General features: G+C 45.6%; 1 protein-coding gene across 1 annotated transcript in view; it reads right to left on the bottom strand.

Annotated features, from left to right (window-relative positions):
• Positions 1 to 18,928, bottom strand: part of WDR64 (WD repeat domain 64) — a 540,197-nt gene that overhangs the window by 291,670 nt on the left and 229,599 nt on the right. The window contains exons 14-15 of the mRNA XM_029594015.1: positions 17,503 to 17,675; positions 5,475 to 5,636 (exon numbers count right to left, since the gene is read on the bottom strand). Coding sequence (XP_029449875.1) covers positions 5,475 to 5,636; positions 17,503 to 17,675 — 335 coding nt within the window. The remainder of the gene's footprint in view (positions 1 to 5,474; positions 5,637 to 17,502; positions 17,676 to 18,928) is intronic.

The following is an 18,928-nucleotide window of genomic DNA, read 5'->3' as shown; positions in this document are numbered from 1 at the left end:
ACTTTCAGAATTCCTGCCTGCCGGCTTCCCTGCTTCTCAGGGTTCCCTCTCGGACCACCTTCCTGCCTAGGAATCAGCACACTGCGCTCCCCTGCTCCTCAGGGCAGTGCCTGCATTCTACTAGAGACTGTGCTCCATGCGTCCCTGCTCCTCGGGGTAGTGCCTACATTCTACTTAAAGACTACTCTCTGTGCTTCCCTGCTCCTCGGGGCAGTACCTGCATTCTATAAGAGACTGTGCTCCGTGCTTCCCCGCTTCTCGTGGTAGTGCCTACGTTCTTCATAGAGACAGTGTTCTGGGCTTCTCCGCTCCTCGGGGCGGTCCCTTGATTCTCTATCTGCGATACCTTGTGTGCAGCCCTGCTCCTCGGGGTGGCTTACATCACTGCTTCGGAGATTCGACTCAGGCTTCCCTGCTCCTCGGGTTTGCCTACGTCATCACACCAGAGCCCTGCTCGCTCCACTGTCCCGCCCCACGGGACAGTCTCTGCAGCATTTCACCTACAGTGCCTGCCTCATGCTCCCCGCTCCTCGGGGCCTGCCCAGTGCTCCTCTGTCGGGGGCTCTTGCTCTGGCACTCACATATCCTGCCCAGCCTGAATACTGTGGATTCCCTCTGAACTGTGTCTCCACCCCGCTCCTCAGGCTTCCTCACAGTATCCTTTCTACTAGCTCCTGGGATCACATGGCTATGACGCAGGATGTTCCATCTCTCTGCTACTACTCACTGATCTCCTGCTACAACTGGCCTCGCCTCCCAACGGTGAAGACCTGTGGGGCTCCTCCCCACAGGTGGTATCAACCTTCACCTCGGGCCAAGGGTCCACGAAACCCACAAATCCTAACACAGGCCAGATAGCACATGGCTCTCCCTTCTTGCCTTCTTCCTAGCATGCCACGTATGTTTGTTTTTGTGCTCGAGGTGCAAAGCTAGGGAAGGGGAGCAATCACCCATCTGGCTTGCCCTTTACAATGGCCCTGTTTATTGTCTTGATTGTCTGCATATTTATTACTGTTTTTTTTATTATTCCTATTGGATCAGTAAAACAAGTATTATGTTTTCAAGATTAAAGTGATAACACTATTAATAATATCAATTCTTTTTTTACATCAGTATTTTAAAAAGGTTTTGATAAAAATCACTATTTTAAAATGTGTAGGTACCAAGAAACTGAGGGGTTACATGCCAAATTCATTATTTAATGAGCATTAAAAAGGCATCTGCTTAAGCAGATCACATTAAACCATGCAATCTGTTATGCCTCAGAAAGTTAATTACACATTAATAGGTGTAGTTAACATTAAGAGCACTGACAGTTTAACATGCCTGCCCATGCACCCTGCCCATTATCTCTTAGCTAACAAAGGGACAAGTAGCTCTAGTCCTCTCCAGCAAAAAGAACATTACCTCCTCCCCCATAACAGATTTCCTCACCACCACTACCACCACAGCAAATCCTGTCCCCTTTACCAAAAACTCTGCCTCCACTTAAATGGCAAAAAAACCAAACCTCCCTCATTCTTTCCTTCACCTATAGATTGCCCTACCTGCACTACCACCCCTTGCCAAAGGTCAAGAATGAGGGCCCCAAGGCCAGGAGCAATTTGAAGTGTCCCGTGCCCTGCCAACACCAAAATGTTAAATGATGCCAACTGACTGAAGGCTCCACACTGTTACACACGTGTGAGGCAAAGAAGAACCTGGAGTCCCATCAGTGCCGTTTTAAATTTTGATGCTAGGAGGGTAGGAGATATTGTGGAACACTTCCTGTTCTCGGACTTTGGGGAAAGTAGAGATTGCGGGGGGGGGGGGGGGGGGGCGAGAGGAGGCTTCTTTTTAACCATTTGGGTTGGGAAAGTGTTTCTGGAAAAGGGAGTGGGGATCTGCTGGGAGGAACACCGAAGGCTACTTGCGCAATCATCGATCACCAGCCAATAACGCACCTACTTCACCATCGCTAGTACCGTAGGTGCATTAATGTTGCATGAGCTGCAAACAGGGTATTTACTAAAGGCTTAACATCCTTTACTAAACTCTCCATTCATCATGGCTTACTAATACACATGGGGGTAGATTTTTAAAAACTGCGCGATCGCGTACTTTTGTTTGCGCAGCGGGCGCAAACAAAAGTACGCTGGATTTTATAAGATATGCGCGTAGCTGCGCATATCTTCTAAAATCCTGGATCGGCGCGCGCAAGGCTGCCGATTTTGGGCAGCCGGCGCGCGCCGAGCCGCGCAGCCAGCCTCCATTCCCTCCGAGGCCGCTCCGAAATCGGAGCGGCCTCGGAGGGAACTCTCTTTCGCCCTCCCCTCACCTTCCCCTCCCTTCCTCTACCTAACCCACCCCCCCCCGGCCCTATCTAAACCCCCCCCTACCTTTATCCATGGATTTACGCCTCCCAGAGGGAGGCGTAAATCCACATGCGCCAGCGGGCTGCTGGCGCGCCGAGACCCGACCCGGGGCGGTTCCGGAGGGTGCGACCACGCCCCCGGAACGCCCCCGGGCCGGCGCCACGCCCCAGGCCCGCCCCCCAAACGCCGTGCCACGCCCCCAAATGCGGCATCACTCGGCGACGCCCCGACACGCCCCTTTTCAGAAACCCCGGGACTTACGCGAGTCCCGGGGTTCTGCGCGCGCCGGCGGCCTATGGAAAATAGGCGCGCCGGTGTGCAAGGCCCTGCTCGCGTAAATCCAGGCGGATTTACGCGAGCAGGGCTTTTAAAATCCGCCCGATTTTGAACACACTTTAGTAAATAGGCCCCTGAAACTATGTGATCAGAAAAAAACTGAAAAGCAGCATCATATGCTGGCACAATGTTACCACATCTTGTCGAGAAGGTTGGTGAGATTTTAGACTTTAAGATGGAGTTTTAAGAGGAAACATGCAAAAGGGACAAAAAGGAAACGACTATGATTATTAGTGGTTTTAAGGAATAGATTAAAAGAGGAGAAAAAGAGTACAAGGGAGTGTCAGAAGGCAGGGATACAAAGAAAGGATGCAAAATAAATTATTACAAAAAACAGAAGTGTTAGGATGGGTAATTCAGTGATAGGAAGTTAGATGTACAGTCACTTTTCTCCTTTTTGATCTGTTTCTTTCCTGGCACACAACATTGGCCTTACTCCCACTTCCCTAGTCCTGCATAATCTCTGTTCTGCCATACCTGCTGATAACCCTGTCACAGAATGGCCCAGCATGCTGAGCCACAAGACTGAGGCTGAAGAGTCATTGCAGGCTCATGGATGAAACAAGTGATACACTTTTCCAGCATTCTGTATTTCTGTCAGAGCTAGAGGCCTAGAGCTCAGATGTGGGCAGATCACCATTGATTGGGAATCCTGGGGCTTACTGCTAGCACAAGCCTGCCACAAAGAGGCTGGAAGTCAGTTCAAGGAGCTGATCAAGGCTATTTTATTCAATGTACCTGACAGGGAACAGAGAGTTCAAGGAATAAAACAGGCTAGGAACGGCAATGGTCTGAAAACACATAGCCCAAGAAGTAAAAGTTACAAAATTAATCACAGGAAACCTGGAACCTGAGAGGCAAGTAGCACAGCAGAGCAACTATTAATAGCGACCAAAAAAATCACAAACATTACATGAGTCAGCGCCAAGGAAACAGAAGTAACACAGCTAATCGGGAACTAGAAACTTGGAGGTCCACAACAAAATCACAAACAATGAACCAGCAGGGAACACAGCCAGAGGCAGGGAAGAAATACCCTGGCCCATTTGGGCTGGTTCCGGCTGGGACAATCAGGACAGGGAAGCATCTGATACAGCCAATAGTAAGCTGGCTAAAATGCAATCCTCAGGAGGCAGAAGAGTTCCTCATGAAGGAATGGTACCCCAAAACCTCTGCCAGATGATCTCCTTCATCTTAATGCAGTGCATGTTCAAAAGTTGAACAGCCACTTATCCTGAGGTATCACAAAGCAATGCCACCTGATCCTGCTGGGAGCCTCAACTCGTTAACACTCTCATTCCCACGCTGTAAGATGATCAAGAAATGTCAGGGCATGTCTGTTATCAGTTTCTCATCTTAACATCTGTAGCATTAACCTACGATTCACTCATGCAGACACTTATATGTGGCATTATGTAAATATTTTGTTACACGCCCCGCCCGTGGCTGTCCCGCACATGGGCCTGCTCACCTTCATGGTTCCACAGCGGGTCCCAAGACGACCTCCCCGTGGAAGGCCCCAGCGTCCTGCTGCGGCGGTCGCCGGGCCTTCCACTGCGCACCAGGCCTCACGCCGAGGCTCGGTGTCCTCTGTCATGTTAGCCACGCCCCTGCGCGCGCAGACTGCCCGGACTCATGTAGGGCCGAGGGCGCATCCTGGTTCCGCGGCGTGCCCTGATTAATCCCTCGATATAAGGAAGTTCCTGGCTATGCTTCCTTGCCTTGGCAATCGGGTTGGTTTGTTTTAAGATTGGCTCTGTGTTTGTTCCTGCTCTTGCCTGTTCCTAGTCTCGTTTCAGGATCCTTCTGTTCGAGTTCTGTTCCTGACTTGTTCCTGCATCCTGCTTCCTGCATCCTGCTTGTTCCTGTGTCCATCTGTCTGTCTACCCAGGTAGCACCCTTGGACTTCTTACCGGCACTGACCTCAGCTCATTCCTGACCTGCCTGTCTGCCTGCCGCCTGCCTCAAAGACCTCAGCTTGTTCCTGACCTGCCTGTCTGCCTGCCGCCTGCCTCAAAGACCTCAGCTTGTTCCTGACCTGCCTGCCTGCCACCTGCCTCAAAGACCTCAGCTTGTTCCTGACCTGCCTGCCGCCTGCCTCAAGACCTCAGCCTGCCTTTGATCTCGTCTGATCTCTGGTACCTGACCCCTGCTTTACTGACCATTCCTCGGACTGACCTCTGGATCTTGACCTTTGCCTGCCTGACCTCGTCTCCAGATTCTGGCTCTGTTCCTCGCCTTGTCATCACCAACTCTGTTTTGGTTCTCCGTGTTCCAACCAGCCTCCAACTTTGAACCCGATCACGCTTCCCCTATGTCCGTGGGCATGCCGGACTTCCATTCTCTCAGGAGACCCTGCGAGGCCCACCTAAGTCCAAGCGGCCTGGGTCCCTATGGGCTCCTCCCCGGGGGACCTTGGGCTTTCAGTGGTGAAGCTCTATACAGCCTCTGTCTCCTCCAGTGCTCCACCCCCTGGGGGCAGTTACCTCCTGTTCCCTTTCAGGAGAAGTTCCTTCACTCTCCCAGGACAAGGGTCCACCCCCGAGCGCAACATATTAATAAGTTTCAGAAATTTACAAACTATCAAAATCAAAGAGGACATAACATACATTTATAGTATTAAATAAGTGAGGTAAATATTCAAAGCCATTTAGATGGATAACTCACAAGTTATCCATCTAAATAGCAAGTTTTCCATTTAATTCCAAGTTAGCCATTTAAATGTTTAGTTTTAAATATTGACCTCAGAGAGTTTCAAAGGTCTCCTATATATTTTTTTTTTACCTGTGCTCTAAAGTCAGAGCTACTTCTCTCGAGCAGCAGTTGGTCTTCTATAATACTTCTGCTCCTTTCCATGGAAGGCTGCAATAAAGATGTGATTGGTCTTGGATATGCAGTCTCAGGGAATTCCAGGAGTACGGTAAGATAATGATCCTCTTCTTTGGCCTTGAAAAAACATCCGGGTAGTACATAAGAGTGCAATCTATAAAACTACAATCAATTCTGCTCAGAACATGAGTGCCTTCTTTGTTTTTAATTCAATACAAAAATAAGTACAATTTAATGCAATGTGACCAGATACTAGCTCCATGCTTTGTCACAACAGATGAGTTAGTCTGGTTTCATCCCATTGCACCTAGGTGCTTTTGGTCACAATTTCTCAAAATCTTAAATAAATAAATACAACCAAGTCTCTCTATAGACTTTAGAGAACTTGTGATTGATAAAGATCCAGACAATCGTTCTTCTCTAAATAAGCCTCCAGTTGAATCATGACTGCCTCTTTGATTACTTTGAAAGAAATAAGTACGATCTAAAGAGAGAGATTCTTTTTTAAGATAGGCCTCAAGAAAGAGAGGTCCATATTCAAAAGCATTTAGCCAGGTAACTCAGAAGTTAGCCAGCTAAGTGAATATATGGGTAGATATTCAGCTAAATTCTAGCTAGCTAATAAGTTAGGGGGCTAGAATTCAGCTGGCTAAGATAGGGGTATTTCGAGTGCATAACTGGGAAGAATTAAGTTAGCCGGCTAAGTTAATCAGTTAACTGTGATATTCAGAGTTAGCCAGAGATAATGAATGAGTATGTGTGAGATATTGTGTATGAGTGAGTGGGAGAGGGATAGCGAAAGCAAGAGAAGTGAGAGCATGGATATGAGGAAAGAAGTGAGTATGAATGGGCATATGAGCATATGAGTGCATATGAGTGGGGCATATGAGTGCATAGAAGAGGGAAAAAATTGAGTGTGAGTGGGTGTGTGAGTGTGTATGTGTCTATGAGAATGCGAGGTGTGAGACTGTAACTGGCAGATTTTAAAAGCACTGAGGGATCCAAGATGACGGCATGGTGAGACGTGTGTGAGCATCTCTCCGTTATTCTTGGTTGTTGGATTTCTCATGCTGCATTCAGCCCGCAAGAGAAGGGCGAGGGAACGCTTAGCTTCGGAGCTACCCTCGACCCAAATAATTGTGGGCCCTATGAACACTCACATCCAACGTGGAGAAGCTATTCCGGGTGAGAGTTTGCTGGCTGAAACTCAGGGGGAAGAGGAGCCTGAGTTAAGCCCTGAACTTGCTACATCTTTTATCCCGGAGGAAAGATCTCCTCCTACAAACCCGGCCTTGAGACACGCCAGTCAGCTGCGAGGGGAAACCGAGGCACTGGAATCGAGTGCCCCGAGTAAATCTCTTCCGGAGCCCGGGCTGCTGGGAGATGAAGTCTTGCTGCAATTCTACTCTGACCCGGACAAAGGAGAACTAGCAGATGGAGAGGAACAGCCAACGCAGGAGAGAAACACGTTGGAGCTACCCGTGGAAATCTCTGAGTTTTCTGGACAATATCAGAAGTTGGTAAGACCTCAAACCTTTTCCTTTGAAACTTTATGGGATGCTATCCAAGTAATTAACATAAATATTTAAAAGCAAATGCTAAATAATGTTAAAAAAAGTTAAACAACTGGACAATCGATTGAAAGTAACTGAAAAGGCTATGGTGGAAAATGAGAAAAAATTACAATCATTGGACGTGAAAACTGAAAGTGCTTTAAACATTCAGCATGATCTAATAAAAGAAAATCAGTTCTTGCATTTAAAGATTCAAAGCCTAGATAATCAAATCCGGGCAAAGAATCTAAGGTGCATAAATTTCCCTAAGTTACCATATACGGCACCTAAGGAAATATGGAGAAGGTACATGGCAGAAATTCTGAAAATTACAGAAGAAACACTACCAATTATCTCCAAAGCTTATTTCATTCCACCCAAGAAAGAACAAATGGATGTTAAGAACTCTCAAGTTTTAACTCCTAGGGAACCTTTGAAGTTGGATATCTCAGATATTCTTGTTATGCCGGTCAGCCGAGGAGGCAAACCAAGCTTATTCCTTCCAGCTTCGGTCTGATGTGCTCCAGACCCCCGGGTGCTACCGCAACATCGAAGGGCCTACCCCTGCGCTTGGGACGCCGTCGCAGCGGGAGCCCCACCCCCGACATCCTCTAGACGAGCACGGCAAAGTCAGCCCTTCTTTTAAGGAAGATCAGCACAGGAAGACCAGCCTATCACCACTGGTCTCCGCCCCTTCCTGGAGGTATTTAGCCTGCCCTTGTTTGCTAGCTCATCCAGTTAGCAAGGCTTTACCCAAGGCAAGTCTTGCCTCACAAATCTGCTTCACTTTTTTGAAGGAGTTAATAAACATGTGGATAAAGGTGAACCGGTAGATATAGTATACTTGGATTTTCAGAAGGCGTTTGACAAAGTTCCTCATGAGAGGCTTCTAGGAAAAGTAAAAGGTCATGGGATAGGTGGCGATGTCCTTTCGTGGATTGCAAACTGGCTAAAAGACAGGAAACAGAGAGTAGGATTAAATGGACAATTTTCTCAGTGGAAGGGAGTGGACAGTGGAGTGCCTCAGGGATCTGTATTGGGACCCTTAATTTTCAATATATTTATAAATGATCTGGAAAGAAATACGACGAGTGAGATAATCAAATTTGCAGATGACACAAAATTGTTCAGAGTAGTTAAAGCACAAGCAGATTGTGATAAATTGCAGGAAGACCTTGTGAGGCTGGAAAATTGGGCATCCAAATGGCAGATGAAATTTAATGTGGATAAGTGCAAGGTAATGCATATAGGGAAAAATAACCCATGCTATAATTACACAATGTTAGGTTCCATATTAGGTGCTACAACCCAAGAAAGAGATCTAGGTGTCATAGTGGATAACACATTGAAATCGTCGGTTCAGTGTGCTGCGGCAGTCAAAAAAGCAAACAGAATGTTGGGAATTATTAGAAAGGGAATGGTGAATAAAACGGAAAATGTCATAATGCCTCTGTATCGCTCCATGGTGAGACCACACCTTGAATACTGTGTACAGTTCTGGTCACCGCATCTCAAAAAAGATATAATTGCGATGGAGAAGGTACAGAGAAGGGCTACCAAAATGATAAGGGGAATGGAACAGCTTCCCTACGAGGAAAGACTAAACAGGTTAGAACTTTTCAGCTTGGAGAAGAGACGACTGAGGGGGGATATGATAGAGGTGTTTAAAATCATGAGAGGTCTAGAACGGGTAGATGTGAATCGGTTATTTACTCTTTCGGATAGTAGAAAGACTAGGGGGCACTCCATGAAGTTAGCATGGGGCACATTTAAAACTAATCGGAGAAAGTTCTTTTTTACTCAACGCACAATTAAACTCTGGAATTTGTTACCATGGGATGTGGTCAGTGCAGTTAGTATAGCTGTGTTTAAAAAAGGATTGGATAAGTTCTTGGAGGAGAAGTCCATTACCTGCTATTAAGTTCACTTAGAGAATAGCCACTGCCATTAGCAACAGTAACATGGAATAGACTTAGTTTTTGGGTACTTGCCAGGTTCTTATGACCTGGATTGGCCACTGTTGGAAACAGGATGCTGGGCTTGATGGACCCTTGGTCTGACCCAGTATGGCATTTTCTTATGTTCTTATGTTCTTATGATTGTGTTGGATGGAAAGCCTCCGGTTTGTGCTACTCTGCCACTTCCTTGTTGCCACTGGAAGCTCTTTCTGCCCTTTGGGGTATTCTCTAACCTGGGTACCCGCTTCTCGGGGGACCTTTGCTCTCTTTCAGGTGCCTTACTGGGATCAGGTACTCTCTCCTCGAGGGCCTGCTCTCCCTGTCTCAGTGCCTGTAACCATATACTTCTGCCTACTGGAATCGCTACCACATAGCTACCATCTTATGGCTCGATACAGTAAGGCCGCGGTAAAAACAGTGCGGCAGTGTCAGGCGCACCCTTCCTCCCCGCACCCACAGTTCTCTTCACTAAGTCCCCGATACTCTCCTCTAATCGCATGCAAATGCATGCCGCGGCTGTGAAGCGTTAGGGAAGGGTTATGCCCACGCAACCCATTTTACTGTATAGGCGCTGTAACAGCGCCTATACAGTAACCTGGGTGCGCTGGTACCTGTCATTTCAAATGACATTTGAAATGACAGGCACCAGGAAGTGTAAAAAGTGTAAAAAACAAAAAACCTGTGTGTTATATAAAAAAATAAAACAATTTTAAATACCTGTCGGAGGGCCGTGGGTCCAGGCGGCCGGTGGGCGGCGGGCAGCCATCAGCGAAATCCGGTAGTCCCTTCTCCCTTCCTCCCTCCCTCCCCTGCCTGGATGAGCGCCAAAATCGCACGGGCGGGTCGGCAGTGGGGGGGCGGCAGCAGGATCCGGGAGCGGCGGGTAGGCAGCAGCGGGGTCCGGGGGGGCAGCGGCAGCGGGGTCCGGGGAGGCAGCGGCAGCAGGATCCAGGGGTGGCAACGAGATCCGGGGAGCGAGTAGCGGCAGCGTGTTCGATCGGGCAGGCAGGTAGGTGGCAAAATAAAGATGGCCGCCTGCACGGGAAAATCGTGCAATTGGCCGCTGAAGACGTGACGTCACACCCCGTGACGCCAAAAGTCGTGACGTCACGTCTTCAGCGGCCAATTGCACGATTTTCCCGTGCAGGCGGCCATCTTTATTTTGCACCTACCTGCCTGCCCGATCGAACACGCTGCCGCTACTCGCTCCCCAGATCTCGCTGCCACCCCTGGATCCTGCTGCCGCTGCCCCCCCCCGGACCCCGCTGCTGCCTACCCGCCGCTCCCGAATCCTGCTGCCGCCCCCCCCCGCCGACCCGCCCGTGCGATTTTGGCGCTCATCCAGGCAGGGGAGGAAGGGAGAAGGGACTACCGGATGCCGCTGATGGCTGCCCGCCGCCCACCGGCCGCCTGGACCCACGGCCCTCCGACAGGTATTTAAAATTGTTTTATTTTTTTATATAACACACAGGTTTTTTGTTTTTAACACTTTTTACACTTACCATAGCAGGCCCGAGCCTTGCTACTTTTTCGTTTGTTTTTTTTTTTGCTTCGGGAGGAGGGGACCGGACGGGGCTGCAGGAGACCGGACGGGACCAGGGCGGGTAAGCAATGTTTTTTTACACTACACTACACTAACTCCTACTAGGGGGAGGCGGTAAACTAGCTGGTTAAGGCCGCGGCAGAACAGCGGGTTATGGAGGAGATAATATCAGCGCCCGTTACAGTATCGCAGGGGAATAGCTAATTCATTCATTATACAGCTTTTTCGTTCATTTACATGCTGGGTGCGGAAAGGGTTTAGGAAAGGGTTTAGGAAGCGCTAAGGACGCGTGAAACTGGAGACTGTATCGCTGGATGGCCTTACTCGTCTGTATTGTGCGCTCCCAGCACGTTACAGACCGGGAATCTTTAACTCAACGTTACTGTATCGACCTGTTAGTGAGTAATCTAACTTGTCAGTCTGTCTCTCTACAGCTCTGCTGCACTGGGAACCTGCAACTGACCACCCTAACCACCTCTGTGAGACGGGTCTCCTCTGCCGAGGATCCCTGGACTGCTATCTCTGGATTGCCTCACTACTGCCACCGCTGGTGGAACTCATCAGCTGTTTAATAAAAGACAAATCTCTGTGTTTGTGCATCCTGAGTCTAGCCTGGTACTGTGGTTCCTCACAGGGCTCCTCCCTGTGGGTGTGGTCATCTCCACAGTACCCCGAGAATCCACTCAAACACCTTTAAACCATAACAATTCCAGAACAGTCGGAGGAAAACTTAGCAACACCATCAACTTTAATAGTGATTTTTTAAAAAGTATTTCGCACATAGGTCTGATTTGTTTCTCAAACACAGAGTTCAAATTTTCACGGATCTTTCGAAGCAAATGATAAGAAGGAGATAACAATTTCTTATTTTAAAACCACAAGTGTTAGAAATAGGATGTTTATTTTTTTTTAAACATCCATGTAAATGCTTGATAAAGCACCATGGTGTTTCATACTTATTCTATCAACTGTCTCAATTGATTGCTTTTCTGTCTAATAAAAAAATGTGATTGTTAGTTCCTCACCTGCTGATTGGCTTAGCAACTCCTTAAAATGCGAGTATAGATCTTTTCATAAAAAATTATGTTCTCCGCAAACCATGATATTAGATAATTTTATTTCGTTGAGGATGTGGTAATTTTGGATCCTATTTGTGGGCTTGATATGTGCATTATAGTTGTAATTTATAAATTATGTTATGTTTATTGAGGACTTATTTTCTGACCTGTAAAGGTAATTATTTGATTGTGTAAAAGTTAAAATATGCATGTTTCTTTTCAAGTAATTATTTGCAATTTATGTAAAAGAATAAATAGAAAATAAAAATAAATAAAAATAAAAAAGATTTTAAAAGCACTATGCTTGCCAAAACTGGGAGATATGCAAGTGACTTGGCCTAGTGCGTGCTGCGTGGATTTTAAAAGCCACGAGTACGCATGTATTTCCTGGTATGCGCACAAAATAAAGTTCAAAAAGAGGAGGGGAGTGGGCATGGTGTGCGCAGGGTCTGGGCGGGGCATGGGTGGGACATGGGCAAGCCGAGTCTATACCATGAAGTCTACCAAAAGTATTTACACGCACAAGCATGCGCCAGGGTCCCCTACTGTGTAACTTTACTTCTGCTATGGACAGTGTGTAAGTCATGTAACAAAAAAAACAGGCTAGTCAGCAGGGTTTTAAGGGTCAGGACTAATAGGGTAAAAGGGAAGCAAGTTTGCTAGGGGGATTAGTAACTCCTCTCCTTTACTGGGGAGAACTGGGAGCTGACTGGGACAAAGGGCTATTGCGTCAGTGCATGTAGCTACTAAAATTCCCCCCACTTACGTGCTCAAGGTGCTATTTGCGCTCACATGAGCATATCAATATAAAATCGTGCGCACATGTATGCGCGTATAACCGATTTTATAAAATGCGTGTATGTTATAAAATCACCATGTGCACATGTATGCCCATGCACAGGTCTTAAGGTTCACCTCTAAGTGAGCACGTGTGTGAGAGCGTGTGTATGTGGGAGATTGAGAGGCATGTGGGTGAGCATGCGTGTGAAAATGAGCATGTATTGTATGTGCATGAAAACAATTGTAAAGATAAACATGTGAGCGAAGAAAGTTTATGTGCATACCATATCTCATCAATCCACGACAATCTCCTTGTGACTGGACATCAAATGTTCCCAGGTTTGAGTATTTGAACCAAATTATCACTAGGGTGCACATTGTCCTCATACAAATGTCTGCACTGTTGTGGTGAGTGCTGAAACCTCTCCTCCCATCTCCCTTGCTGTTACTTTGCTCCTATAATTACTCTCAGTCTAACACACTCTATTTTTTTTTTGCCAGCTTGTATAACATGCTTAGCTTCTTGGCATTTTTACAGATTTATTTTCTTCATTGTTCTGAAAATTGAGTATACAAGCATGAAGATAAATTAGGAAAAAAATAATACAATAGAACTGCTGACACAGAGATAAAACAAGTAGTGTTAGAAATGTTTATAATACAATGGAAAAATAACTAGAATAACTTTTTATGCCTGCAGAGACAAAAATTTAAGAGAGAGAGGGTACACAAAAAGACTTCAGGGTTCACAAGGCAGTGCACATGTTCAGTAGTAAAAACCTTAAAGGTGAATTTTCAAAAGATGTGCTCATAAAAAAAAGCACATGCACATGTAAAATGACATATAAATGAATATAAAATATTTTAAAAATCACAACATACACGTGTACATCAGGGAGCGCGAGTAAATCTGCACATGTAAAAAAGAGGTAGGCAAGAGCATGCCCCTTGGTACTGAATTCAATCATCAGATATAAAGGAAGAAAGAGGAAAGGGAAGGTTGTTCCTTCCCTGGCTACCCCATAATTGGTTAGAGGGCCTATGGACAATCACCTTCAACATTTGAATATCCCTGCGGTGAGTAGTTTGAGCGGGGACATTTCGGAGGTCTCTCAGCCCTGTGTAGCATAACCCCCCAGTTATACCTTTTCCTAATGGGAGTAGTGTGAGGAATGTTTTGACTGGTATAGACCCTGGAGAATCAAGTGTGGGTCCCACAAGTGCCTATGCAGGACTGCAGTTTCTAGCTCTTCCCCTTTTCCCTTAAGGAATGGCCAACAAGCGAGACAATCTCAACCTGATAAAGGGAATGGTTCTGTGGAATTCAGAACATTGGTCCCGGTGGGAGTATCTCCTCCATGTGATGTAGGCGTGTTGGAAGTTGGTGAGAATGTTGAACTAACTGACGTCACACTTAGGGATATCTGGTGGGTTGTTATGAGAACTGAGACGTCCTTAATGAATATGGTCACACAGCTACATGAATTTTCTGCTACAACTTTGACGAAGTTAACTGATTTGGAGCACAGATAAGAGTTAGTTGAATCTCGTTTCCTCTTTACTGGGTAACAGGTGAATTTTAAGACCCGCGCACATGCACACGTATGCCGACTCGCACACATGGACGTGGTGATTTTATTACATACGTGCATATATGCGCATATGTTATAAAACTGGCTGTATGCGTGTACATGTGCTCTCAAGTTTATATAGTCACATGCATGTGTATACAAATGCCGCATCTATCGCATAAGTGGGGGGAATTTAATAAGGGGTGCGTACCAAGGCAACTTACTCTTTTCCCAGTTCATTCCCAGTTCGCCCAGTGCAGGGATAGGACTTTCTAACCCCACTAGTTTTAAAGGTTCCTTTCCCCCTGTTAGACCCGATCCTTAAAACCCCGCTGACTAGCCCAGATTTTTTAATTTTTTGACTTACACGCCAGCAATAGCAGAAGTAAAGTTACCCAGTGGGGACCCCCGGTGCATGCTTGTGCACATAATTATTTACGTGCACATCTCTTGGTCTTTCCCTGATATGCCCAAGCCCCGCCCACAGGCCCACTCCCCTTCTCTTTTTTGAAGTTTTGGATTTGTGTGCATACCGGGAGATACACGCATACAGAGGCCCTTCTTACAATACGCATGGGGCACCCCAGGCTGAGACACGCACGTATCTCCCGGCTTTGGTGCGCATGGAGCTTTTAAAATACACCAGTAAGGTTGTAAATCTACAAACTGCTGCAACAGTGGATGTGAAAGATAGCTTACCTTTGCATTACAAATTGGAACAAATGGAAAAATGCTTAAGAGCAAAAAAACATTAAGGTTGTTAAATTTTCCAAGATTGAGATTGATAAGTGCTGTGGAGGTACTTGAAAAATACTTCCACAAGTTATTGCAACTTGATGCTAAAAAGGAAATAACAGCTTTCGCAATTTTTTTATATGCCTGAATTGAAGACAAATATTGCTGTTGAAGAAGGTGCTTTAGATATTTTAGCCCCATCTGAAATTCTTGACCTTATCGTTTTTCTTTAAGATTCACAGGAGATTATTTCCTCAAAAGCTACTTTAATTATTACCTGTGCTCTTCAATCAGACAGAATTAATCTTAAAGCAATATTTTAAATTTAAGCACCAGATGTTATGTGGTTAAAAGGTATTGATATTTCCTGATATTACCAGGGAAATCCAGTTGAGGGAAAGAGCTTTTTTACAACTCAAGCAGAGTGTTTGTTGCATCCGTCGGTCGCAGACAGCTGTGACCGCTCTGCCTTACTTCTTTTCTACCCTTTTCCTCCTCCTTGGGCAAGATGGCTGCCTCTGGTGCCAAGTGCCGAAACCCTCGGCGTCTCCAACTCAGCATGGGTGTTCCAGTCAGCCATGCTCCTTCCCCTGGCCTCCTAGGGTGCGCGTGCGCACGTTGCCTATGCTCAAGTACACAACATGGTGGGAACCTCGGGGGCATCCCCACCGCATGACGTCGATAGCTCTGGGTATTTAAAGCCTCCACTACGCTACCACCTTTGAGTTAGCAAGGACTTCGGTTCAAGCTTCTCTGACCACTCTAAGCTGTCCGCTTAGATGCCTCGCTACCCTCCGGGGATCTCGATCCTTACGAAGCTCTAGACACTTGCTCCTCAGGGGTCTCTCGCTTCCAATCACCCTTCGGGGTTTCTAGTAACTAGACAACCGCTCCTCGGGGGTCTATCTCTCTTTCCTTTCTTCAGGATTTGGGACTTTAGGTACTTGCTCCTCGAGGGCCTACCTGTCTGTGTGTCCTGCCTCTCAGACCTTCGTCCCACCATCTTCATCACCAGGAAGACGCCGCACTACGCCGCACTACGCCTCTATGATCCAGTGCTCCAACTCCACCCACCAGGCTCGGCCTTGCCCGCTCTGCGGATTGCTAGCTATCTTGGACATCTGGGTGAGACTGCTACAACTGAGAGTGTATGAATGTATAGGCTTCAGTGTCTTTCCTTCCTGCATCATACCATCTTCTACTTGCAGTATAATAAAGCTTTCCTTCATTGTCTGCTGTCTGAGGTTAGCCTATCGCTGTGATTCCCCACAGGGCCTTTCCCCGTGGAAGGAGTCATCTCCACAGCGACCAAGGGTCCACAATGCCACAAACACAACAGTGTTCGCTCACTGGAATTGTCTTTTTTTCTAAAATTCCCATGTAAATGCATTGTTTATCATGGTAAGTTTATTTTCCTAGACCCATCACACTGGGAAACATTTCTTAATGATAAGACTAGATAAAACTTAGATGTGGTATCTGAGTTTAAAACTGGCTTATTCTCAGCTTAGATAGTACAATTTCTTCTATTTGTGATTTTATTTACTTTATTTTAATTCCCCCTAGTAGATGGGGACTTGAGTTATATTGAAATGTTAAGATATTTTCCTTTGTATTTGGTCAATGTTTTCTGAAGGATCCATTGATATTGAATTTGTCTCTTTTTCTTCTTGTATATGACTACATGCTAATAAAAAGATTGTGAAAAAAAAGGGTGGGCCAGCTGCATTCCAGGGATGGGCCATCTTTTACATGCGTATGTTGCTATTTTACCACCTGTCAAAGTGATGCGCGTAAGTCTTCTACTTGGGTAAATTTACTCCTGCTCAATATCTGGTATAAGTGATCATAAAAATCTTGAAGGTGAAAAAATGTTTGGGTGGGGGAGAAATAGAGGGACTTCAGACTGAAGAGTCAGAGGGTCTTAACGAGCTGCAGATGGACTGGGAGAACTGGTAGACTAACTGGTAAAACAGATTATTTCATTGCTGCACGCATGTTATAAAATCCCTTGACTTACATGTGTAAAAGTCGACTTACGGGGATAAATGCATCTAAGTAACGCGAATAAAATCTACTCGCATATCCCTTTAAAATTTGAAGAAGAAATATGTGGGTATATCATTTGCACATACTTATCTGGCTAAATTCTGACTTATCTGGCTAAAAAGAACCTTTGCCACTACTTGGATAGACAAATTTCAATTTATCTGGATAAAGAACACTTTAAAAAAAACTTTTACGGTTATCTTACATACCTGAATAAGTCTGAAAAGTACTAATTAGACAGACAAATAGTGCTTTTCAGACTTTTCCGACTAAGTGCCGCTACTTACCTGCATAAATTAGAGCTTATTCAGATAAGAGCCACTACTTTCCAGATAAATCTGAACTTGCGCAGCTTGCGGTTTTTACATAGGCGAGCATGTATGTGCACATGTATTTCTTTTTTATAACCTGCGTATATAATCTGCGTATATAACCTGCATATATCATTTGCACGCAGGTTATAAAATAAATAGTAAATTACTGGGCGCCCATATACACACATATATGGGTGCACAGAAGTAGTTTTGTAAGTTATCCTCTTACTGAGTTACAGAGAATGGTCCTTTCAGCACCATCAGATGACATCACCCACAAGTCATGGCTAATTCGGCCTTTTTTTCAAGGGAGAAACTGTTTTCACAACACTCAGAAAAACAACTTACATAGCAGATGATGTCTGTTTGCTTTTCACAAGATTAAGATCTATACAACAAATAAAATAAATGATGCCAAAAACCTGAATCATTTTGATCCTTCCACTCTGTTCCAAAGCAAGGATGATGTGCTGTTGATGGGTAGCCATGAGATAAATTAATTGACATATCTTCCGCTCTCCCATTTTACGTATGTCATGTGGAGATATAACTTTCATTTCTTGCCCTTTTCCAAAATCCCAAATTTTCACAGACCCTAAACAGAAAGATAAGCATCTGCTCTCAGACTCTCAAAGGAGACATTTAACTGAATTGATAGCTGACAAAGTAAAATCCATAACCAAGACCAAAAATAAATCTATATTCTTATGCATTTGAGATGTGTCAGATGTTTATGCCATTTGGTTTGAACACAGAACAGAGAATTCTACATCTGTAGGGACTCGAGGTTGCTAGCTATGGCTGGTCCTACTCTCCTGTTTGTTGTGGGTTTGTTCAGGATCTGCTATCATTTGTATTTGCCCTGTAGTCTGTATTACTGAACTGACTAAGAAAAATAAAAAGCTATATTTTTCTGTATAAACTAGCGCTTATGAGAAGACTAGTGAAAATACAGCAAACAAATTATTTCATATATATATATATATAAACAACAGACGTTTATGAAAACACCTGAAAGAAAATGATAAAACCATGTAAGTCCTGGGGACTTTACAAAAGGGCTGGGGTGGGGGCTGGGCCAGAGGTCTGCAACACAGCGGCCATTGCCGCTGTGTCAAGGGATCACGTGCCGGCAGCCTGCTGGAGCGCGCAAAAGGTAAAATAAAAATTTTTGGGGGGGGGGGTTAGAGTAGGGCTAGGGGGAGGAAAGGTTAGGGGAAGGGTTGGGAAGGTCAGGTTAGGGGGAAGGGAATGGGGGAAGGCAGCGTGGCTCGATGCGCACAAGGCGCACAATGTGCATGCGCCGACCCTTGATTTTATAACTTGCGCGTGCAAGTTATAAAATCAGGTGTACATGTGCGCATGCCGGGTAGCGCGCGCACATGTCACCCATGCGCGCCTTTTTAAAATCTACCCAAATATATACAATGTATCAGCACAATATACAAAAGTAATTTCCCCAACTAATAGGGTATGATTTATATAAAGCCTAGGGGAAAGTGTCACCTTTACCTGAAGGGTTCTCCTTAACCCCAAATGGGTGAATCAGCAAAGCAAGTTCTTGTTTCAGAGACCTGTTAGAGCTGGAGACTCCCCAACCTCGGTTCTTAGCAGGGAATCTTCCTGGGGTATGATGGGCTGAGGTTTTATACCTCTTGGGACTACACCTGCTCGAAAGGGATCTCTTTGTTCCCTTTTTCTGAAAAATTGCCAAGCTAGGAAATTTTACTGCATATGTACCTTTCTGATTGCCATATTGTCTGCCCTGGGTAGTTGCCAGAGGTGATCTTAACTAGATCAGAGAAAGGGTAGAGAATCTGTGGGTAAATAAGGAGGAGGAATTATGTG

Source organism: Rhinatrema bivittatum, chromosome 3, assembly GCF_901001135.1.
Source record: "Rhinatrema bivittatum chromosome 3, aRhiBiv1.1, whole genome shotgun sequence".
Lineage (NCBI taxonomy): Eukaryota > Metazoa > Chordata > Amphibia > Gymnophiona > Rhinatrematidae > Rhinatrema > Rhinatrema bivittatum.
The sequence above is the reverse complement of the archived record's forward strand: the minus strand, read 5'-3'. Positions and strand labels throughout refer to the sequence as shown.